This window comes from Acomys minous (assembly GCF_964271855.1).
Source record: "Acomys minous genome assembly, chromosome: 5".
NCBI lineage: Eukaryota > Metazoa > Chordata > Mammalia > Rodentia > Muridae > Acomys > Acomys minous.
Window position 1 is genome coordinate 102818740 of NC_140494.1, and position 25627 is coordinate 102844366.

At 42.2% G+C, this 25627-nt stretch overlaps 1 protein-coding gene across 5 annotated transcripts in view; it reads right to left on the reverse strand.

The window, feature by feature from the left end:
- ARHGEF12 (Rho guanine nucleotide exchange factor 12) overlaps positions 1 to 25627 on the reverse strand; it is a 129332-nt gene that overhangs the window by 27343 nt on the left and 76362 nt on the right. For all 5 annotated transcript variants that reach the window (XM_084783594.1, XM_084783592.1, XM_084783593.1 and 2 more), the window contains 16 exons: positions 21991 to 22065; positions 18876 to 18968; positions 16768 to 16878; positions 16454 to 16552; positions 11885 to 11927; positions 11475 to 11580; positions 10944 to 11081; positions 10250 to 10282; positions 9677 to 9791; positions 8701 to 8806; positions 6997 to 7209; positions 5330 to 5462; positions 5060 to 5095; positions 4389 to 4543; positions 2879 to 3025; positions 1846 to 1931 (listed from right to left, as the gene is read on the reverse strand). In XM_084783594.1, coding sequence (XP_084639720.1) covers positions 1846 to 1931; positions 2879 to 3025; positions 4389 to 4543; positions 5060 to 5095; positions 5330 to 5462; positions 6997 to 7209; positions 8701 to 8806; positions 9677 to 9791; positions 10250 to 10282; positions 10944 to 11081; positions 11475 to 11580; positions 11885 to 11927; positions 16454 to 16552; positions 16768 to 16878; positions 18876 to 18968; positions 21991 to 22065 — 1689 coding nt within the window. The remainder of the gene's footprint in view (positions 1 to 1845; positions 1932 to 2878; positions 3026 to 4388; positions 4544 to 5059; positions 5096 to 5329; positions 5463 to 6996; positions 7210 to 8700; positions 8807 to 9676; positions 9792 to 10249; positions 10283 to 10943; positions 11082 to 11474; positions 11581 to 11884; positions 11928 to 16453; positions 16553 to 16767; positions 16879 to 18875; positions 18969 to 21990; positions 22066 to 25627) is intronic.

The window sequence follows — 25627 nt, forward strand, 5'->3', positions numbered from 1 at the left end:
TAAAAAAAATCTTAAATAAACCTGAAATCAAGATGCAGCATCTTTTTTTTTCCTCTCCCTAAGACAGGGTTTCTCTGTGTAGCCTTGGCTGTCCTAGACTCGCTTTGTAGACCAGGCTGGCCTTGAACTCACAACGATCCACCTGTCTCTGCCTCCTGAGTGCTGGGATTAAAGGCGTGCACCACCACACCTGGCAAAGTGCAGTATCTTAAGTCTATAGAACTTTCATGTTTGACATAAGAAACTGATGTCACAGGGGCCCTATAGCGTGGTGGTTATCACATCTGCCGCCTTAACAAGCAGAAGGTCCTCGGTTCAAACTACAGTGTAGCCAGGGAACACGCTATTGGGCCCTCAAAAAAAAAAAGAAAAAGAAAGAAAGAAAAGAAACTGATTTCACACTGTCACATTTTAAAAAGGAAATGCTGAATTTGTGAGATTCTAAGCTTTTTGTTTCAAGTTAAATAATGTACTATCCAGGCAATAGATACACTGCTACACTGAAATCAAAACCAAGATGAGTCACAATACCACAGAATAAACACAAGAGCAAGCAGCATTCAGGGGCTATAGCCCCTGACAACAACAACACCCAGTGGGCCTGGGGAGGAAACACTTTGGAACCTGAGTCAGCATCACCGTGGGCCTGGATTAAGATGTCTTGTCCATGTTCTGGACAAGTAGCTAAATGAGACCCACTGTGACTAAGTAGCTTAGCTTAGTGCAGACTACTGCCCGCAGTAAGGCTAAGGCTACTTTAGTGGATGTTTCAGTTGTCAATCATTTTGAAAGGTGTGCAATCATGTAGTGGCACTGCCTAAGTAATAAATGAATGGGATGTAATAAATTTATGTGGACATAATTAAAGTGTTGCTAATTGCCTTCTATTAAAGTTGTGAGCCACAGACATTCTCTTTATTCACAGGCAGTAGCTACTTTAAAAAGGTGACATCAATGGCCAGGCATGGCATGGCACACCTTTAATTCAGCACTTGGGAACAGAGGCAGGCAGGCCTGGGTGAGTTCTACATCAACTGGGGCTACATAGTAAGACCCTATTTCATAAAACAAAAAACAAAACAAAAGTTCCAGGCCAGCCAGGACTAACTACTGAGATTCTGTCTAAAGCCCACAGTTTTCCCATCTCAAGGTCTGTGAGAGCAGAAGCCATGTGTCTTGATTGCCACTTTCCCATGAACTATACAGTTTTGTTCAATATAAATTGACAGTCAGGGCTGGAAAGACGGCTGAGTGGCACGTGTGATCTTACAGTGGACCTGCATTCAGTTCCCGGCACCGACATGGTGCTTCACAACAGTCCATAACTACAGATCCAGGGAATCCAAACTGGATCTGATGCCTTTTCACCTCTGTGGGCTGGAGACATACAAGTAATGTAGACACATTCATAGAGGCAAAACAATCATGTGTATACAATAAGATAAATCTGGACAGATAGACAGAATTTGACAGCTACCATAGCCTCTGAAATAAGATTAAGTATTTCTCACTACTGAGACTTGTGACCTATAATTGCCTAATACCGTATAATACCTATCTGGTATTTGAACAACAAAGATGGCAAAAAGTCTTTATCACTTAAATGAATAAGATGCATTACTCCGTAGTCTTTAAAACCTAAAGACCCAGTGTGCCTGTATCTCAATAAAACCCACTGTTTACTCTGATCACATACAGATTAGAACACACTGACCCACAAAACAAGACTTTTCGTTTGCATTTTAACTCGGCAAAACGGATGTGTTTGTAGTTTGGAAGTATTTATTACTTGCCCCTGAATCTGATCAAGTGTCTTAATTTAAAAGAAATTCTCAATTTCCTTACCCAGATGAGCAGATCTTCCCCAATATGATCAATAACAGAGGTCTCATTCCTCTTTCGAACAGCTTTCATTTGCTCATTTAACCCAACTAAGGAAGGAAAAAGAAAAAACAAACAAACAAACAAACCATAAGCCCACACTCATTTTAATCTGAATTACTGGTAGCAGGAACCAGCTGCTCCCAATATACGTTAATGTAATCTATACACAATGCTTACACCGTTAGAGCCCAAAAACTCTTCCTGGACATAGGCCTTAAAGCACTAAACGCTGTATTTTAGGAACTAGTACACTGCCTATAGTGTAGCTGCATCAAGTATTTATTTACCCTCAAGGCCTCATTCTGTAGCCAAGCTCACAAAGACCCCGGGTATAAACAATACACTGCATACCACCGAAATCGCCCACAAAAAGCATTGCTTGGGTTGACAAACTGGTAATTCCTTTGACCAAGAAAGACTGAAAATTAAGTGTCATAAAGAAACAGTGGCTTCCAGAGAGAAGAGCATCCTACACTCCCTCAGAAGTCCAGGGGACTCACCAGGGGCAAGACACATGCATGTGCCCTAAGCACCAAACAATAACACTTGCTGAAAACTATCCAACCATATGATTAATATTAATTTGACTATTTATAAAACATATTTACATGCATATTATTACATATGATATATACTTTAAAACTATACATAGTAATATATACTGTTTGATACACACACACACAGTTATATACATATACTGTAATTGATAAGATATTATCATGGGTAATTTTGACTATTCATGTTTTTCACTTTAAGTACTAACTTTAGACAAGAAAAGCCCAATGTTAGTACTTTGTATATAAAAGGTTAATATTTTTATACATTAATGGGGAAATTTTTAGTCAGAGACCTGATCATGTCTCTGTAGCATGTGTTTACAAAGTGTCAGGTATGCATAAAATCATACCCAACTATTTGTACCGTGTCGCTGAACTGCCTTTACATGGTCATAGTCTTTTCTCTACTGGAAATGTAGACAGCCAATTTCTCTTACCATGAAGTTGAAGAATATCTTCCAAGTTTGAGAAAATCTTGCGCAGTTCTGAGGGTGACAGAATCCCTTCTCTGGAGACGCGCTGATAGAATACTTGGTCAAGAACCTTCAGTGTCCGGACATGAGCTCTCTCAGTGTAGAACAGTTCTAGGCCGGGGAGGGAAGAAGAGGGTACAGGATGTTTAACTTAGACTCATTCCATGGGACTCAACATGTTTTCCACTGTTATTAGGCGGCAAATGAATTATGTAATAAATTCTTTAACATTTAGAAGGGATGGCACATCTCTAAAAATCATACTGATTCCATGAAACACAACAAACTAATGAAAAGCAACATTCAGAAATATTTTATATTTGAAAGTTGAATTAGCACTCACTCCAAACTCACCCATTTTCAAAAGAACTTATCACACCAGAATATGGTAAATTCTATTAAAATAGCCTTCAGAAGTAATAGATTTAGTTTTCTATATTTGCCCATAAAACTTCATTTCTGGAGTCATTCTGCAACTTTACTATACCTCACTGTCATAAAAAATGAGATTCTTATTGAAACCAAGTCATAGGGATGGTAGAGGGTACAGCACACACATCACATACTTGTTACGTACATGTGAGGGAAACTGATGGCAACTTGCCACCACTTAGATCACCTGGGAAAGAGTCTCAATTGAGTAAATGCCTGTAACAGGTAGGTCTGTGGGTGTATCTGGGGTGGGGTGGTCCCGTTGAAAGATGTAGAACCCAGTGCATCATGGGCAATGCTACTCTGTAGGCAGGGGATCTGGGCCTCCATAGGCCAGGAGAAGGCTAGAAGAGACAAGCAGGAGGGCACAGCAGCAGCTACTCTCCCCGCTCCACTGTAGATGTACTGTGACTGGCTGCACTGTGCTCCTGTTCAACTCCCCTCAGTATCAGCCGGTCACCTGGACTGGGATGACCCATTGATTCAACTAACTCCTTAAATTTAGCTTGTCCTTGATAATCTATGCCTACAACATAATCTCAAGGCAGGCAGGGCTAGTGTCCCACAGCTGTCTATGATGCTGCAGACCTCCAGTCTCCTGAAAGTTGAACACCCTTTCCTTTCAGACTACAAACAAAGTATATCATCATCACTCACAGTGTTTATGTTTAAAGGCTCAAGAATCTAGTTTAATTTTGTCTGGCTGGAGAGATGGCTCAGAGGTTGAGAGCACTGACTGCTCTTCCAGAGGTCCTGAGTTCAATTCCCAGCAACCACATGGTGGCTCACAACCATCTATAATGTGATCTCTTCTGGTGCAGGTATATATGGAGGCAGAACATTGTATATGTAATAAATATGTAATAAAATATGTAAAAAAAAAAAAAAAAGGACGATTATGGGTGGTGATAGGACATGGATACATATGAAAACAAAAAACAAAAACAAAAGGCTAATAGGAAAACAATGAGAATTCAAAGGCTGAGAGATTTGCTGCGTTCTGGTGAATCTCACTGTGTAAGGCTGACACAGTTAAACTTACCATTAATTACTTCCTGCCTTTTGATCTCAGAAGGTTTCAGTCCCAATAACACCTCTCTACTAACAAGCTGCTGCCAGTTGGGCGGATCCGTCTCTAGGTCGTTTTCAAACTGCTCATCCTCGCTCTGACTTTCTCCAAAGGCGATGCTGTCAAACCTAATCAAACAAACAAATGTCAAATCCTGTTTGAGGGCTTCAGGTGGACAATGGAAGACACACAAACCTTTTCTGTTATGTCCGTGCATGGATGGATGCATGTCTATAGGATGCACATGCATCTGGAGGCCAGAGGCTGGCTTTGGGTGTCTTCCTTGACTGCTCTTCACCTTATTCTTTTTGACAGGGTCATCTCATGCCTGGCTTTTCACATGGGTACTGGGCATCTGAGCTGACGTCCTCATACTTGTGGGGCAAATGCTATACCAGCTGAGCTAGCCCTGAAGTCCCAGGAGTCTTAATCTCCTGTAAACCAGGTACTCTGCATCTGACCCAATGCTCTTAGGAAACATGTGTTCCTGTGTGCACACGTGTATGCAGCCTTCGGATCATCTGGGTGTCCTGAGAGCTTTCCCTTACACTCACACACTATGATCAGCCTTTCTTTTCCTTTAAGATTAGGACTTTAGAGGGCAAAGCCTCAATTTAAATGAACGCTACTTAAGATGTACTTACTTTCGAAAGGGCTTTGGGGTTCCATGTTCTGCCACCCTAAAACAAGAGAATAAGGAATTACAGGAGAACAAAATGGAGATCAAGAAGACATATCCCAAGATACAGAAGTTATTTAACATAAAATAACAGAAAAAATTCAGTAGGATTTAGTATTTGCTGCTAACCAGACTTCTTTCAAAGCATTCTATGAGAGACAGTACTGGGCGACATAAGGAGTGACGGTTCAGGAAACACGCAGTGCGCAGAGCACTGGCGCTCCCGTGGGATTACCTCTCTACTTCACATTCTTCCTCCTGTACTTGATCTAACGAAGGCGCAGGGAAGTCAAACACGGTATTGGGGACACGAGGAGTGGTGTCCACGCAGTCTCCAGGCGCCGATGCTTCTCCAACTTGTTTTGATCCTAAAAAAAAAAAAATAAAAAAATAAAAAATAAAAAGTCAGCCACTAACTGTTTAAAATAAAACAGCAACATCAACAACCAAAAGCCTCACCAATCCCCAGAAGAACTTCAGCCTAATTCACAGCCTCATTCTTCTTAAATAGGACAGCTAGAATCAAGACTTTAGCATATAAAACTCCTCAATACATTAAAAAACAAATGACAAAAAGTTTGTTTTTGAAACAACCCTGGCAGGCCTTGAATTCCCCAATATCTGCCAGCCTCTACCTCCTGAGAGATGGGATTATAAACATACATCACCACACCTGGCAAGAAAATCATCTTTAAATACCCTCTTAAAAAGCCAGGGGAGGAGCTGGTGAGGTGATGCAGCAGGTGAAAGTGCCTGCCCACAGCCTGATGACCCGAGTTTGATCCTTGACTGAAGGAGAATGCCTGACTTCCACACATGTCCTTTACCCTGAACTACTGCCTATCGGTGGACTCTGGGAGAGGTGAAATTATTCTTTAGCTGTACATCCTCTGCTAAGCCCCCCAGACTCCAACAGGAGAGAGATGGGAGACTGGGGAAGAGAGGTAGGAAGTATGCCAGGTGTACATAAATGAAATTGTGAAAATTAATAAAAAACAAAACAAGACAAGACAAGGCACCATGTCAGCTGGGGACACTGATGAGAAGCAGCCTCTTCCTGCCTCACCCGCTGTCAGAGCAGAACAATTCCAATGAACACTTTCTCTTGGTTTACCCTCTAGATCTCTTCTTCTAGGCATCCTGCCTTCACTTTCTGCCCCTCCCAATACTTGATAGTTACGTTTTTAACCAATTGGGTTAGGAGGCATTACAGAAATCAAAAAATGGATCCATTTTACTACATCAAGGAGAATGCTAATTCTTGTATGCCAGGCTAGGGATTTAATGCCCGTATATTTCCTTCCTGAATTCTTCTTACATTTCTGATCTGTGGTCACAATAAAATGTCTATTTTGTACTTTATCTATTAAGATGCTTGTAAGTGTGTGAAAACCAATCAAATGTGTTTTCATTACTACGGCAATATGCCTACTGTCAAATACGACCTGCAGCATAAAAGTGTACTGTTCCTCAGGTTAGGTGTGCTGGTTTGAGTGTTTTCTTCTTACTACCTCCAATCATGCAACGACGTGGCCACTTACACCAGAGTGCTTATTATACCAGTGTTTCACTCCATCCTGCTCTTCACCATCAGGCTACTTGTCCTGTTTCCTTTTTTTTTTTTAAATTAAAACCATGTTTTACATTTATTTGGTGTGTGTGTGTGTGTGTGTGTGTGTGTGTGTGTGTGTGTGTGTGTGTACATGACACACACACACATATAAAGGAAAACTACAAAATGTCATTCAGCATATGTTTATTGCAGGCTGTTGAATACAAAAATATTTAAATCAAATTAAACTGGGATTCAGTTTCAGCTGAAACACTCTCTACCTCCACTGCTCAGTTTGCTCTATACCCAAATCTTGTCGTCAGGTTCGGCTGGACTAAAGCGTGGCTCACCTGCATCATTCTCTTTGGCTCCCTCCTGGGAAAGAGCAGCCCCTGATGTGGCAGAGGACATGGAACTTGCAGGCAGGTATCCAGTGTCTGCTCCCTCACTGGCTAACCCACTCTGGCGCAACTTGACAGGGTCCTGGGGCTCAGGGCTTACAGACGAGGGTGCAGATATGTGCTTCGGGTGGCGCAGCTTCTGTATCTCCATGGCCCTGCCAACTGAACAGAGAGCAGGGATCACCGGCCTGTGTTGCAAAGGGGCTGGAGGAAAAGGGGGTAGATGAAATATTTGAATAAGTGTCTACTGTTATTACGCAAAGAAAGAAACAGAGACAAAGAGAAAGGTGGGGAGATGAAAGAATAAATAGGGAAAGAAAGAAGAGAGTAGATGAAAACATTAAGAGGAATGGAGCAGGGAAAGAGAGAATATAAAGAGGAGATGGAGAGCAGCGGTAGGAAAGGCAGAGGGAATGCTGGGAGACATAGATCTATCATCTGTAAAAATAAAGAAGCAGCCTTTATCCATGAGTGCTAAGCAAGGGCTACTCCTCTTTTCCTTCTGCACTCCCAATGTCACCACTGTATCAAAGACCATCCTGTCCCTGTCAGGTAGTCTTAGAAACCTGAGACACTTAGGTCATCCCTCTGCTACCCGACACAGCCTCACTTGGCTCTGTATGCCCTGAATTTAAGTCCATCTTCTCCTCCTTCTCTGAAGATTTCCTCTACCTGTCACAGCTTCCCAGCCAAGGTTACCGTAATTTGCATGAGAATCATGGCCTGGAGATGCAGCATCACTGTCCTCAACAGGACTGTCAACTCAGCATGTCAGCATCTCCAGATGCAGAGATGTCTCAGATGAGAAGCACAGCACAGGCTAGCTACCATCCCATGGTACCACATTTCTACCTCTGCTGCCACCCCGTCTAGTGGTCTGATCTCTCTCTCTGCAGATGGAGGTGACGGGATATCAGAAAAAGTACAATGGCCAGACAGAAACTATAGAAGCATGGAGAGAGTAAAGAACAGTAAGAACAAAGAGATTAAACAAGTTAAGGTGGAACAATCCATGACCAGTGTGTGTGTGTGTGTGTGTGTGTGTGTGTGTGTGTGTGTGCGCGCGCGCGCGTGTGAGAGAAAGAGAGGTGTGTGTGTCCATGTGTGCAGGTGCACATGTGTGTGCAGGTCTGAATGAGACAACTCTGAGTGCCACTCCCATTCCGCAGGCAACGTCCACATTCTTTTTTGAGACAAAGTCCCTGCTCGCTTGGAACTCTGTAAAAAGGCCAGGCTAGCAGGCCAGGGATCACCCAGATTCAAGCCACAATATGAGGCACTCTTTTCCCTCAATGTGGGTTCTACAGAGTGAACTTAGGTCTCCTCCAAGAATGTTACCAACTGAGGCAGCTCCCTGGCCCAAAACTTTTTTTTTTAATTTAGCAAACATAACAAATATGCATGCATAAACCCAGAGGTTCTAAGTCATGACAGGTTATGTGATGGTACAGTGTCATGGATGAAGATATTTACAACAATTAATATAGCACCTCGGGGGAACTTAGTTCAGAAACAGCACTAGAGGGAAGCAAGGCCCAGTGGAGCATTGGTAACATTAGCTCTAGAACAGCCGCCTCCGGCAGCAAGCGCATCCTGATCGAAAGAACTTCTGATCAAGAGCAGCAGGACACAATGTCTCAAGATTCAACCTACTTGCACTGTTGTCGTGGCGGCTGGGTCTCCGTGGGGGTCCCAAAATGCTGGGGAATCCTCTCCGCTTCCCCTTCTCTTCGCCCTCTCTATCTTTCTTCATGCTTTGCTATATTCAAGGTACAATTGCAACAAGGTAAGAGACATCAAACAGCAGGCTTTGTGTGGCTTTCAAACACAGCAACATGATTATGGAGCTTGGAAAACTAGGTGTGAACCTCAAACTCAAGATGCCTTATATTTTTATTTTTGTGTTTCTTGGTTTGAGACAGCATCTGATGCAGTCTAGGCTGGCCTTAAGCCCAAAGGTGGCCTTGAACTCTGGATCCTCCTGCTCGTACCTCCCAAGTGCTGGTAGTACAGGCCTGCACTATGACACTCAGCTTTCAAGCTGTCATTTCAATAGAAATGATACTCTTAGAAAAGAAAAGGGCAATTTTGCTAGAAGCCTGTTGACAAAATTGACATATATGTCAGGAGACTTTACCATTCATTCATCCAGTCAACACCTTCATAATATGTGAAGGCATGATGCTAAAAACTGGGGGCATAGTAATGAGAATTGCACTGGTCTGAATAGACCCTTATACTCTAACAAGCATTAAATAAAACCAAGTAACTACAAACTGAGACAGGCACTCTGAAGCAAAACTCTTAGGCACTCAGTTGCAGATGGCAGACATAAAACCTCTCTTTAGTTTATCTAATAACAATAACATTTAATAATATAATCTCTCTTTACTTTATCTAATAACAATAATATATAATAATATAATCTCTTCACTTTAATCTGATAATAATAAGCTAATACGTGTGTGTATTTTTCACTAGACGTTTGGTTTCCAGATAAGAGAGACCAGGTTAGACCTATGACGCTTAGTGCTAATGTGCTATTTTAGTACACACTGCGAAGGGAAACACTATAACCAAATGTGAAGAAAGAGCAAGGCAGCCCACTCTATGATCATCCCGGCCTTACCTTGATCTTTGGAAGGAATCCAATCCGACCCCGCTTGTGCTCCAAGTTTCGAGGTTCTTTCACTTTTACTCCCAAATGCTTCATGTACATGAGAATAACATACTGCATTGTGGAACTGGAGGAGAAATGATTAAATAAAATAAGAATCCCGATCCCAGCACTTGGGAGACAGAGGCAGGTGGATTTCTGTGAGTTCAAGGTCAGGCTAGTCTACAAAGTAAGTCCAGGACAGCCAGGGCTACACAGAGAAACCCTGTCTCAAAAAGAACAAAACTTAACAAAAAAGAACGGGAAGGATGGTCAGGATAAAGAGATCAAATGATTTCTAAAGCCCCAGTGTTGGAAATTAATCAATGCAGAAACTACAGACTCACACAGAAACGGATTCTATTCACGTGACAGTTACTAGTCAAGTAAAATACAGGCCACCAGAGGGAGCCAACAACAGAGTACTAGTCAAATAAAATACAGGCCACCAGAGGGAGCCTACAATCTATATTTGAACTTAAAAGAAATTGTCATTTACAGCATATAGAAAATAGATCTAGTGGGTGATAAGAAACATTATATTACCTCCTTTCTTCTTCCACAGCCTGAGAAGTCATCCTGAAAATAAAAATATTTTAAGATGAAATATATACATTTGGAGATAATCTATCTATAAGTGAGTGGCAGAGTGCTTGCCTCATATGGCACTGGGCCCTGGGCTCAATCCAAGGCACTATCAACAAAGATCAAAGAAACACACACATTTAATCAGAGATTTACTACTTAAGCTCAAATACATGAAACAATAGAAAAGAACTAAGGGTGTTGGGGCCCAGCTACATCTAGAATAAAATACTACAAGAGCTCTAGCCCACTAAGGAGCCACAGCGTTTCATAGGCAACGTATTAGCTGAACACATTTTATAGCAACTGATATTTGCAACGCCTATGAAGTAAGCGGTGGAAGTGTTCTCCTGGCTTTGATTACTGATTACAAGTTTGGAGTTACTCATTAACCCACGCTCAGAAAAAAGGAGAGAAGAACTTTAAACTATCAGGAAGAAATTGTTTCCAAGTGTCATGACAAATAGTGCTACATGTCAAGCTGACTGCCCTGTCAGACCTCTGCATGCAGCGCTACATGTCCAAGCTGACTGCCCTGTCAGATCTCAGGATGCAGCTCTACATGTCCAAGCTGACTGCCCTGTCAGACCTCTGCATGCAGCGCTACATGTCCAAGCTGACTGCCCTGCCAGATCTCAGCATGCAGCTGACTTACAGCACTTCTTCGATTTTGGTAACGATCTGCTCCGCACACGCTCGCTCCTTCTCCAGAGTTCCCCGGTCCTTGTCTCTCTCTGCATCAAGTTTCGTCAGCTCACTCTCGGCCAAGGTCAGTCCCATGCTCCGTTTCTGTCTAAAAGTGTTAGGGAGGAAAATCTCAGCAGAGGCAAACTATCTCCCTCTAGATGTCTAGACAACCCACCTACAAGTTACTAGTCATGTGCCCCCCGTGGGACCCAGGCAGCAGGGGCTCTGGTGGTGCTCTTGACACATTTTGACACATTTCATGATCAGCACGGACAGCACTGAGCTTGTCTCCTGGAAGCCATGAATGGACACCACAGACTCTCAGCCACCGCCCAGCCCTTTGACTTCAGGTGCCTATTATGCTTAATAACAGGGTAAGACCATATGGTTTACCTAGTGATGAGTGGAATATTTAATCTGTAGCTTTATCCTATTAAAAAATAAGTCAAATAACTCAGAATGTGCATGCATCCCAAGTCTTCTCTGACACCAAAATTACCGAAAATCTTCCAAATGCCTCTGAACTTCCGGGTGGACTCGCTCCTGCATAGTTTGAATGTAGTGGCGGTGCACGTCCTCAGGGAGGAGCTCAGGCCTTCTCTTTTCTGCATGAAGAGAAGGAATTAATTGATCTAGAGATATATTCTATACAACCTGACACTGGCAGCATAGTGAATTACACAGAACAAATTGGACTTAATACACCGGAGACGTTACTGAGTGCAGTTAACACACATCCTGTCAGAATTTAACTCCATCTTGTCAATGTATTACATACACTCTCTTTCTGCTGTGAGTCATGTGATTAAAGCAGCCTGACTAAACTGACTAACAAAACAGCGGAACTGAGGTGAGCTACATTTTGACAGAGATGTTAGTCTTTGGGGACATTAGGTGCCTCAAACTTACCTAGATCCGCAGAGATTTCCTCAGGAACGGGAACTTTCAGGTGCTGAAACAGAATGCAAAGGAAAGTTAGAGCAGCTCTGCAGAGGCCTGCGATAGACGGAAGAGCGTGGTAAGTTACGGTCCAGCCTTACTCATCTAAGTGTCATAGCCCTGGACTAGTCCACTGCTTAGACATGAGGAAAAGCTACAGCTGCTTTACTTGACAGCAGCATAAATGCTTCAGTGTCACTCACCATAAACATCTGACACTGGCTTACTAGAAACCCTGGTCTCTATAACCAGTTACATATTATCTGAAATAATGCAAGTAAAACCTAAGCTTATGTGTATACCACATACGAAAAGCTGGCTCATGTAAGTAAGCATGACTTTCATTTCTGAATCTGAGATGCATATCCTAAGACCGTGCTCTTTTCAGTAATTTTCTTTAAAATCTCAAGGTATACTCCCAATGAGAAAGTGCTGGATGTCATGTTGAGTTTTTGAGTCTTAAAATCTCCAGCAATCATCTGTAGTTCCTGCTGTACAAATAAGGCAACCATCTTCTGATTAACATTTCTATCCAGGATTTCTCCCCATAAGCATGTAGACTTGGGTCATTATCGGACTACAATGTTCTCCAGCCAACAATTAGACAGAAAATCTTATTATTTTGTATTCAGAAGAAATATCTTAGTTTTTATATTTATTTTATACTGTGCACCTATTAAAGTCATATAATTCCTAAATTTAAATAATTCGTATAAAGACATGAAGTTTTAAATTTGAAAATAAGTCAGTGTGATTAATGTGTTAGCCAGGCAATGATGGTACACGCCCTTAGTCCCAGCAGACGCAAGTGGATCTCTGTGAGTTCGAGGCCAGCATGGTCTAGAGTGAGTCCTAGGACAGCCAAGGCTACACGGAAAAATCTGTCTCAAAGCGTGTGCACAACACACAAAGAAGAAAAGAAAGAAATAAGAAGTCAGTGTTAAAATATGAGATCCTTACATATTAATTTTGGTGCATGTACATGGTGTGCACATGTGTGGGTGAGTGTGTTTGCTCATGCACACACCTGTGAAGGCCAATGCAGGACAGCTTTCTGTATCACTCTCTACCTTATTCTTTTGAGACAGGGTCCCTCACTGAACCTGGTACTGACTGATTCTGTCAGATTGGCTGGAGCGCCCCTGGGATCATTATCTCCGCACCTTCCCTCCTAGCGCAGCCAGGCCTGGCTTCTTATGTGGTGCAAACACCTAATTCAGGTACTTGTATTTGCACAAGCACGTCCCCGAGTGAGCCATGTCTCTGGCCCCTTTGTTCATTTCAAGCAGAGTAGAATGGCAAGACATGTTCATACATGTGTGTAAGCCCAACACTCGGGAACCAGAGATGGGGGAATCTTAAGCCCAAGGCTTGCCTGGGCTTTACCAGACCCTGCTTCAAGAAAAAGGAAAAGGACGTCACAAACAGAGAAGAAAAGCACTTTAGCTCCAAGTACAAAAAAAGTGCATGTGGGATAGCAATGTAGCTCAGTAGCAGAGCCTTGCTTAGTGAACAAGACAGAGATGTGATTCCCAGCACCAGAAATAAATAAAATAAACACACACACATATGAAATTATGACTTGTCACAGAAAAAGAAGAATCAACACGTTAATATGGATTCTTTTGGGGCGGGGGATTCGAGATAGGGTTTCTCTGTGTAGCCTTGGCTGCCCTGGACTCACTTTGTACATCAGGCTGGCCTTGAACTCACAGAGATATACCTGCTTCTTCTTCCCGAGTGCTGGGAGTAAAGGCTTGTACCACCACACCCGGCTTTAATATGGATTCTTATACTTTAATGTTGACACAGATCATGAGCAACAAATAGGCAGGTGCACAGTATGATGGAAATAGCAGATGTATCTGGTTAGATTAGTTTTCCACACTTTACGCTCTTTCTAGGAAAACAGTAGGAAGCCAAGGCTGAGCTGGAGAGATGGCTCGGAGGTTAAGAGTACTGGCTGTTTTTCCAAAGGTACTGAGTTCAATTCCCAGCAAACACATGGTTGCTCACAACCATCTGTAATGAAATCTGGTGCCCTCTTCTGGCATGCAGGTGTTTATGCAGGCAAAATACTGTATACATAATCAGTAAATCTTTTTTCAAAAAGCACTTGTTGATCTTGCAAAGGACCAGAGCTCAGTTACACCCTGACCCTCTTTCTTTTATCAACCATAGTCACATAGGTGGCACAAACCCACAGTAGCACATACCCACAGAGATAACATACATGCAAATAAAAATCAGGAAAATAAAAAGCTTTCAGTCGGGCACGGTAGCACACACCTGTAATCCCAGCATTCAGGGAGGCAGAGGCAGGTGGATCTCTCTAAGTTTGAGGCCAGCCTGATTTACAAAGTGAGTCCAAGACAGCCAGGAGTACACCGAGAAACACTGTCTCAAAATCAAACAAATAACAAAAAAACAAATAAATAGATAAAATAAAAATAAAAAGCCTTCAGTTGGAAGTAAAGTCCTCCTTGGAGAGAAGCAATGGAGACTAGAGTCTAAAGCAATCATCTAAGAAGAGCAAATGTGAGAGGACAAGGGCTGGAAATGTGGCAGAGTGCTTGCCTGGCATTCATGAAGCTATGGGTGACATCCCAGCACCTCATAAAACCAGATACAGTAGCACATGCCTTTAATCCCTGAACCTGGGAAACAGAGGCAATAGCAGGAGTTTAAGGTCATTTTCAGTGACATAATGAACTGATAGCTGGCCTGAAATCCTGTGCAAAAATAAAGGGTAAAGATTGGAGGGCAGGGGATGACAGGGGAGATGGGAGATGGCTTGTGCAGATGAGTGCTTGCTACATAGGCATGAGGACCTGAGCATCCACACAGAATCAAGGCATGGTGCCATGTGACTGTAATCTAGCAACGTGGGGGCAGACACAGGGTAAGAAGCTCCGTAGCACACACTGGTCAGCTAGTCTATAGAATCACGGACCTGAGATTTAGTGAGAGACCTGGTCTCAAAAAATAACGTGGAGCAGGTGTGGTAGCTCACAACTTTAATCCCAGCACTTGGGAGGCAGAAGCAGGCAGATCGCCATGAGTTCGAGGCCAGCCTGGTCTACAAAGCAAGTATGGGGCAGCCAAAATAACATAGAGAACCCCTGTCTCAAAAAACTAAAAAAATAAAATAAAATACAGATAATGTGGAGTGCGAGAGAGATGGCTGAGCAGGTGAAATATCTGTCATCAGGCCTGAAATCTGAATTCAATCCCTGGGACCCACAGTGGAAGAACTGACTCCAACAGGTTGCCCTCTGACCTCCATACTTACATCTTAGCACAAGGATGCACACACCCACATTAATAAATTTAACTATAATTTAAAAAAATAAGGTGTAAAGCAATAGAGAAAGACACCTGATGTTGACCTCTGGCCTCACATGTATATGCAGATATGTGTATGCACACACAAACATGTGTGCACACACAAAGGAAACAATGTTTTAAAAATATCAAACAAACAAACAAAAAGGTGAAGGGAAAAGGGTCAAGGAACAAGATCATCCAAGGAAGTACTATGGGCTAACTATTATTTACCCGGACTTATTAGCAATGCTATAAATTTCAGCTTAAAAATAAGAGACTTAGGGGGCTAGAGAGCCGGCTCAGCAGTTAGGAGCACTGTCAGCTCTTCTAGAGGTCCTGAGTTCAATTCCTGGCAACCACATGGTAAGCTCACAACCCTCTATCCTGAAATCTGTTGCCCTCTTCTGGCCTGCAGTTGTATACATAAAATAAACAAATAGATCTTAAATAAATAAATTAAATTAAAGACTTTTAAAAAGTGAAAGACCTTACTAGCATTTTTTGGGTATATATGCATGGTGTATGTTTGTGTACAGTACACACATGTGCACACAAAAGCACATGAGTGGAAGCCAGAAGACAATGTAGTAATCTGCTAGCACTCTCCACCTTATTGTTTGTGACAGGATTGTTCACAAAACCTGGAGCCCAGTGATTGGCTAGACTTTCTGGCCAGCAAACCTCCAGGATCGTCCTGTTTCCACCTTCCCAGGACCTAGCTTTTCATGTAGATTGTAGGGACCAAACTTGGATCTTCACATCTGTGTGGCATGCACTCTACCAACAAGCCTCGCTCCTGGCTTTCCTATTGGTGAAACAAAGCACTGTCGCTATCGCTGGTTTCAGTGCTCGGCCTTTCCCACCACCTTTCAGTTAAATTTGTGTTTCTAATGTTCAAAGAAGGGCACTCAGAATTCAGTTATCTGAGTATCATCTTTGGGTCCCAATATGTACATTTATCATCTATATTATCTTTTTCATTTCTCATTCTCATCATACATATATAAATTTCCAAATCTACACATATACTCCCTAAAATTCATATACTCCCTAGAATTCGTATACTCCAAAACTAATTTAGAGATTATTTTTAAGTCAGTCAAGTATAATCAAGCACCACAATATAATAGGAATGTCCAAAACCACGATACACTTCAGCAGCTTGGCTAAGGGACAGGAAACCAAGGTCAATAAGGCAATGAATGGACTTACAGCAGACCGGTCCAGGAAGAACTGATGGAACTCAAGGAAGACACGCCGCGTCTCCTTGGAGTTCGTCTGCTTATACAAGTCTGAATAGAGATAACAGAGCTGTCATGGAGAGAGAAATGAAAAAGACACAGTGAGGGGAAAAAACACACATACAGAAAAAGTAATAATTTAATTAATAACATTTGACGTGTCCTGCATACCTATTCTTATATGTTTAGAAAATAAGTCTGTCTACTCATTTTACAGGTGAAAAGTTCTCCAGCATGTGAGTCAGTATGTGGGTGCTCAATCACGTAAACGATAAAATATATTACCAATGTTGCAGGGTCAAACTGTGAAACTACATGATGTAAGAAAACAGCCAAGTGAGCAGGGCGAGATTTTAATAGTTCAATGCTCTGGAAACAGCTGCACTGTCCATTGATCTAGAGGGAAAAAATGATTACACATCAGTAACTCTTGACAACTGAAGTAAAAGTGTACTTGTGTAGGCCAGGCGGTGATGCACGCCTTTAATCCCAGCACTTGGAAGGCAGAGCCAGGCAGATCTCTTTATCTGGCACTACAGAGTGAGTTCCAGGACAGCCGTGGTTACACAGGGAAACCCTGCCTTGAAAAGCTAAAACAAAACAAAACAAATCAAATCTGTAAGAATGACTGAACACAGCCACCATGGTTTCATGTTGACCTCCTGTAAATGGCTTCAGTCTATAATGTCCTGCAGGCTTGTGGCTGAGGGCTGCAGTTCCCAGCTAAAGGCGCACGCAAGAAGGGACTTGAGGACTTGGCCCTGGTACAGGGCAGAGGTTACTGGAGGGCGCCTTTAAAGGGCCTGTTTCATCACCTGGCCCCTTCCTGTTTCAGTCGGTCTTTGTGTGTATGTGTGTGTGTGAGCACGCGCGCGCCTCTCTCTCTCTCTCTTTTTTTTTTTTTTTTGGTGTTTCTTATTTTGTTCTGTTTTTTCCCTGTCTGGTTTTGTTTTTTGGTCCTGCTATGTACCCTTGGTTGGCCTTGAACTCACTAAATCCAAGCTAACAAACCCTTGGTTCCCCCTGCCTCTGCCTCCCAAGTGCTGGGCTTATAGGTATGCTTATTGACTTCCTTAGTTTTTGTTTTTGTTTTTGTTTTTAATAAAAATTCAGATGTAAGGGCTGGAGATGACCCAGCTTTTGCAGAAGACCTGAATTTGGTTCCTCTGTTAACTCCATTCTGGGGGTTCTGGAGCCCTCTTCTGGGCTCTGCAGGCACTAGGCACACACAAAGCACACAAACACAAATGCAGGCCTTGGCTGTCCTGGACTTGCTTTGTAGACCAGGCTGGCCTTGAACTCACAGAGATCCACCAGCCTCTGCCTCCCCAGTACACTAATTTTAATCGATGAAATCTGCCTTATTTAGAGAGTAAATCAGAAAAACCAATCACCCCAAGGCATTCAACAAAATTCAACATCTAGTCAAGATTTGAAGAAGGAAGGAAAAGGAAGCTTCCATTAAGCTAGGACTTACAACCCTTAACCTCATTCGAGCAGCCACAAAAGCAGCTGTCAGGCCCTGGCGCATGCAGAAGTCACTGTTTTCTGTGTAAGAGGACTCCATAGAACAAGGCTCCTCCAAACTAGCTCCGCCTCCTGCTGGGAGTCCTACCCAGCACAGTGAAGCCAAGAACCAGAACTAAGAAATACATGAAGTAGAAGGAAGGAAGCAAAAGCCACGTCTCTAAGACAAAACAATGGGAATGGTTTTTTTTTTTAATTACAAAATTATTTTTCTTACTTTTGTTTCTGAAAATAAAGCAAAAGGAGACTCACAATGTAGCCAGCATTAGCTTCAAACTCATGATCCTCTGATCTTAAGGGCTCAAAAATGTTGTTTAAAAACTACTAGAAAATGAGAGTGGAGTTACACAGCAGTAACTTCTACCCTTGGGAGATGAAGAAAACATGAGGGGTTCAAGGCCATCCTCAGCTACACTGAGAGTTTCAGGCCAGCCTGGGCTACATGAGGCCAGCCTGGGCTACATGAGGCCGTGCCTCAAAAATCTTTCTAATACCAAAAAGAAAAAAAAAATTTCCTAAAAATAATCATTGCATTTAGCAAGATCAGAGGGTAAAAAGACAAGAATTAGGCTAATCACCGTCCTTCCATCAATGAATAACTGGCTTTCGTAAACTTTATTTTTAATCATCATATTTCCCACCTCATAAGTGAAACATTCAGGTAACTCATAAAATGAGCCCACATCTGCAGCCTACAGTCAGCTACTACCCTTCAAAGCTAAAATAAGCAGCCAGCCCAAGAGGCTGGGCTTTTAAGATTCAGCATCATATCCTTAACAAGTTTTATTTCAACTTCCAAAGAACATTTATGGAGTGAGACATCTTAGAAAGTTGATAGTTCAGCTGTTTAGAGCAAGTGTCATTACCTGCTCATGTTCAGCACCGAAATCATCATCCTCTGCCCCAATAATATGAGGTGCTCCACGGGTGGAGGGACTGCCAACCAGCGACTGTATGTCCTGGAAACGAAGAGAAGAGCAACAGAAAAAGTGAGCTGATGATCAAAGGCAAGAACAGGATAAAACCCAACTATAGGTTGGGACTGGGTAGGGTAGGTGACACCTATAATCTTAGCGTTGGGAGGCAGAAAAAGGAGACTTGCTACAAATTTGAGGCCAGCCTCATCTATATAGTGAGTTCCAGGCCAGCCAGGGAGACAAAGTAAGACATTATTTAAAACAGAGACATACATGGCCCATTTCATCGGTGAGGCTCCTTTTTGGTTTTTTTTTTTGTTTTTTGTTTTTGTTGTTGTTGTTGTTGTTTTTTGAGACAAGGTTTCTCTATGCTATCTTGGCCGTCCTGGACTCACTTTGTGGACCAGGCTGGCCTCAAACTTACAGTGATCCTCCTGCCTCTGCTAGAATTAAAGTTATGCACCACCACGTCCATCTGAGGTTCCTTTTTATTATCTTCTCTGAAGTGTTTTATTTTCAACGTATCTGTCCTCAATATTCAAAGTCAAATTTCGGGCTGGAGAGATGGCTCAGAGGTTAAGAGCACTGACTGCTCTTCCGGAGGTCCTGAGTTTAATTCTAAGCAACCACATGATAGCTCACAACCATCTATAATGTGATCTAATGCCCTCTTCAGGCATGCAGGCATACATGCTAGCAGAGTATTGTATTTATAATAAATAAATAAATCTTTAAAAAATTATAAAAAAGTCAATGTCCACAGAACACTGGCTGTTTCTCAGGACAGGAAAGGGGGTAGGGGCGGGGTCAATATTTCCCTGAGACTAATAAACTATCTTTGCTCACTGTACCTTTGGTTGCAGAAGTTGTACTTACTATTTTTGTTTATTTGTTTTTTCAAGACAAGGCTTCTCCATGTAGCTCTTGCTGTCCTGGAACTCACTTTGTAGACCAGGCTGGCCTCAAACCCACAGAGATCCACCTGCCTCTGCTGCCCAGGTACTGGGATTAAAGGCGTGTACCGCCAGAGTCTTACCATTTTAATACTTCATTCATTAATTCACACATACTTATACCTTACAATGAAAGGACATCAAACTGGTTTACATTTCCTTCTTTCTGGTGATGCTAGGACTGCAACAAAGGTCCTTGACCATGCTAAGCAGGGGTCTGCCACTTGCCTATAGCTCCATGCCTATTCTATCTCAACTTTTTAAAAACTTACTTTGTCTAACCTCAAACTTTTAATATTTTAAAAACTAGGTAAGACAAGAGACATTTATTTTCAACAATAGTCAAATATTCATTTTATAACTTGATGCCTCAAAAATGTTCTAACAAAACTTTGTTAAATCCTTTACAATAAAACTTCAGATAGATTTATTAAAAATTAAAATCTAGGGGTTAGAAAGATGGCTCAGCAGTTAATGATTCCTTTCTGTTCTTGCAGAGGACCCGGGCTCACGTTCCAGCACCCACCAGTTCCTGGGGATCTGACACCCTCTCTGGCATCACTGCACACATGTGCACAGATATAAATGCAGTCAAAACACCCAAGCACTTAAAATACCAAATAAAATAATATTGCTAAAGCATTCTATCAAGAGTAGGTAAATCCCAGGGCCAGTGGGAGCTCAGCAAGTAAATACACTTGCCACACAGTCGGGGGTCCTGAGTGGACAGATGGAAGAACAGAACCAGCTCCACAGCGTGCACATACACAATAAAAATGAATAATTAAAAAGTCTTGTTAAAGAGTATGAAAATCCAGCAGTTGCACCTCTAAGTTGATACCCAAGAGGACAAAAGCAACAAAGTGGTGCATGACAGTATACATACATGGGGGAGGTTTTAATTTCTTATGTGTTTAGGGCTGGAGAGATGGCTCAGAGGTTAAGAGCACTGGCTGTTCTTCCAAAGGTCCTGAGTTCAATTCCCAGCAACCACATAGTGGCTCACAACCATCTATAATGTGATCTGGTGCCCTCTTCTGGTACTCAGGTGTACATGCAGACAGAACACTGTATACATAATAAATAAATAAATCTTTAAAAAATTTTTCTTATGTGTTTAAAACTACTAAATAGCTACATATTACATTCTGTTTAATATATGCACGGGGGAGGGAGTAGAATATTAATCATTCTTAAAAGGTAAGAAAAGTCTGGCACATGCTACAAGGACAACTTGAAGACACTGTGCTGCTTCATGTAAGTCAGTCACAAAAGAAAAAATATTATATGAACAGGCCAAGCAGTCCATTCATAAAAACAGAAAGCACGGCGGTTGTCGGGCTTGGGAAGAGAGTACAGGGATTGAGCATTCAACAGCACCGGCTTCAGCTGAGGAACAAACTATTCTGGAGACAAAGTGGTAACAGCTGCAAAGCAATGAGAATGCACTTGTTTAGTTATTTTTTGGGCTTTTTTTTTTTGTATTAAAAATAGCTAGTGTGCAGGCAGTGGTGATGCACTCCTTTAATCACAGCTCTTAGGAGGCAGACCCAGGCGGATCTCTGAGTGAGCTCCAAGACAGCCAGCACTACAGAGAAACCTTGTCTCAAAAACAAACAAACAAACAAAAAAATGAACAAAAAAGTAATAGTAAGGGGGCTGGACAGAAGGCTCAGAGGTTAAGAGCGCCGTCTGCTTTTCCAGAGGTCCTGAGTTCAATTCCCAAACCCACATGGTAGCTCACAGCCATCTAGAATGAGCTCTGGTGGCCCCGTTTGGCAAGCAGGTGTACATGCAGACAAAGCACTGTATACATAATAAGTAAATAAATCTTTAAAAAAAAGTAGTAGTAAATTTCATAACCTATTTTGCATTATAGCACACTAACAATACTATGGAGTAAATCTTTCCTAAATTCTTGTAATAAACTTGTTTTGTCTGGCACACCCCCTTTCTCTCAGACAGCACTTGAGATGCTCCTTGCACATCTGGAATACAAGGAGAGAGAGGTAAAGGAGACAGAGAGAGATCAGCTGTGGGGCCCTTGGCAGCATGTGTCACACTGCAGTCACTCTAAAGCAAAGCCAACACTGCGCATCTGTCATACTCACGGTGTCCTGAATCCCTTCGCTTTTCTCTGGGGTTTCCTCCAGATAAATCCTTTCTTTCAGGCTACTCTTGGGACTCTAATGAGAAGAGAACACACACACACACACATGTAGTAACTCATTTCAGTAAGTGCCAGATGAAAGTGAGGACAATTGGTGTGTAGGGGGAGAAACTAACTATCCTTCATACAATATGTGGCTATTACTCTTATTCCTCCACTAGCTGGTCACTTGTTCTCTCGGCGTTTCAATTCAGTACTGAAAACAATATAAAATCCATAAAACCGCTTCATCTAATCTCCAGCCAGGGGATAACTTTCAGTTTTCGTAACTATGAGCAGGTATACTCCACACCTCAAACTCATTATTTCAAATAAAACTCAAAATTTATCATCTTTCTTAGGCTCTATCTTATCGAACTATCTTTTTCCCCTCTCACCCTGTGACCAAAACTAAATTACTCACATTAGAATTGATGGCCCACATTAGCACCTGTGAGTATAAACACACACACGCCTGGCGTGTCCTTTTTGGAGTTTCTTAAGAATATAAATTTTCCCAACATTCGGGAGGCCAAGGCAGGCAGATCTCAGTGAGTTCGAGGCCAGCCTAGTCTACAGAGTGAATTCCAGGATCGCCAGAGCTAAAGAAACCCTGTCTCAAACAAACAAACAAACAAAAACCACACACGTACACGTACACACACACACACACACACGTACACGTACACACACACACACACACGCACACACACGTACACACACACGTACACACACACGTACACACACACGTACACACACGTACACACACGTACACACACACACACACACACACACAGAATATATACTCTTTGAAAAAAATCAAGCAGAAATACTTATTCTACATGCGATATAGTCACTTCCTCAAACAGAAATACCCCTCCTGGATGGAGCAGGACACTAAGGAGGCTCAAGAAACTCAGAAGAAATTTACAGGCTTCCAGGAGCCTTTGTGTGAGGACATTATCATAAAAAAGAAAAAACATTGCTGGGACAGAGGCATAGCTCTCTGTGGTGTCACTGCTTACAAGCTGTGCAGAGGACTGCCATAATGCAGCTTTCTTGAGTCATCAGGCAGGCAGGGGCAGGCTTTTTTGGTGATGTAACTGCCTGAGTCACCCAGTGTCCTGTAAGCAGACTCAATACACTGATTCACCACACTGGTCTTGGATGGAATCATTTCTGGCTTGTGGCTGCCCTCTCTGTAGGGGGTGAACAGAAACAATGTCCACAGGAAAAGTGTGGCGCTGTTGCATTTCCTATGCAAGCTACGTTTTTTAGGGTGAGCTAATAGCTAGCAAAGGGAAGTCTTCCCAGCTACTAAATATAGAAAGGAGACAAAACTATAACATGCTTTTGAAACCCCTGACTGAATAAGGATCTGCGTCCTCTGACTCTGAGAGGGATGTCAAAGAGTTACACAGGCTGATACGGAACTTCAAGCACGAACACCTCAAACACACACACACACCTCCTGGAGTGCCCGGATGAGATGCACCCAGCACTACCCACGAACTGTTCTTGCCAACAATAACTATCAAACCCTAATCTGACCAAGACTCCAGATCTAACTTTAAGTTTTCAGAAAATAAAGATAAGGGAACAAGTTATACACTATTGTGGAAAGATAGTCAGAAAGTGGGCTGTACAGCTGGATGTATCATCTGAGGCTTTGTTTTTTGTGTTTTTTTTTAAGTGTATTTAAAAGAAAGAAAGAAAGAAAGGAAGGAAGGAAGGAAAGGGGAGGGGAGGGGAGGGGAGGGGAGGAGGGGGGGGAAAGGTGATCAATTATCCCCAAAGCCTATATAAAGGCCTTGCCCTGAATCTTGACTCAAATAAACCAATCAGGACTGCAGATTTATTAGTGGGGAATTCAGCATCACAGCCCTGGGTTTGTTCCCCAGAATCACAAAACAAATCAAATATACAAAATACAAAAATATCCTTATAAGACAATTAGGATAATCAAACTGTGTGTTAGGAAAATACTAATTCAAAGGCTTGATAAGACTAAGGGTCTATTTTAGAGTGTCTCTGCCTTTTAAAGCCACATTACTGAAGAAGTCTTAGATGTGAGGACTGACAGCGAGACACGTGTGAGCAGAGACTGGATTATTCTGGATTATGAAGCTGTGATAGGACTTGTGATGCTCTCTCTCCTTTTAAATAGATATGATGATTTCTTTATATTTATTAAAATTTTATTATTAAAAACTTGCAAATAAGAAAATCATATAGCAAGATGAACTAGACCCAAAGCCTGTCCATTTCAATGAAGACCTTTTCACAGTAAATCTAAAACAATGAAAGCCAGGAACAGAAGCTCTGAAGTGCAGATGATGTGTAAGCCACTTCTAAGAGACCTGGCTTGTGGCATCCTTTTAACTCTTCACCACACAGAGCAACAGCGGCATTTTTAAACTCATAAATAAGCAGGTTATTTTATAAATTGAGAAGAGGGCTGAGGAGATGGCTCGGTAAGTCAAGTGCTTGCTCCATAACCACAGAGATGTGAGTATGAATCCCTAGAGCCCAGCCAGCATCCATGTCAAAGTTGAGCACGTTACCTGGAGCCCTGGTCCTAGGAGGCAAGAAACACATACCCCAGGCGCTCACTGACTAGCCAGATTAACTAGTAAGATCCAGGTTCAGTGAGAGACTGTCTCAAAAGTAAGATGGACAGTGGCAGAAGAAAGTCCTCCGTTGATAATTTCTGGCTTTTATGCATCCACATGTGCACATAAATGTGTGCCCACCAGGCAGGCAGGCAGGCAGGCAGACAGACAGACAGACAGACAGACACACACACACACAGACACACACACACACACACACACACACACACACACACACACAGAGTACATTTTTAAAGCCAAAAGTGCGAACTCAAAAGAAGACTGATCCTTCCAAACTTGCTGCAGTACAGTTCAAAGGAATATAGAATCCATAAGCTGCATTTAGCCTCAAACTGACACTTGTGGGAATTAAACAAGTTTGCTTTGTGTCGGGTAGACAAGTCTGGACTACATTATTTCTCAGGGTTTTTGTAATATTTAGTCCTAGTTTCTCCGTCTATATATAATGGTAATATTACTTAAGATACTGTGAGAATAAAAAGTATCTCAAAGCATTAACAGAACCTCTGGCACAGAGCAAGCATTCACTAAATGGTAACTGTTAACCATTCAACACACATCTTTAAAATTCCTATTAAGCCAGTCTCCTTTTCTTACAACATCCTTGTCTCTTTAGTCCAGTTTGTCTTCTACACTGTTACGTTTCTGATAGTGCTCCTTGTCTAAGTGCTTGTGAAAGCCTAAAAACTTCACTCAATCATTTTACTATTTGCCTTGGCTAGTTTTATGTCAACTTGAAACAAGTTACAGTCATCTGAGAGGAAGGAACCTTAGTTGAGAAAATGCCTCCATAAGACTACGCTGTAGGCAAGCCTGTAGAGCATTTTCTTAACTAGAGATTGATTTAAGAGGGCCCACGCTATTGTGGGTGGTGCTATTCCCTGAGCTGGTGATGGTGGTGGGCTCTTTAAGAAAGCAGGCCGAGCAAGCTATGAACAGCGAGACAGTAAGCAGCACTACTCCATG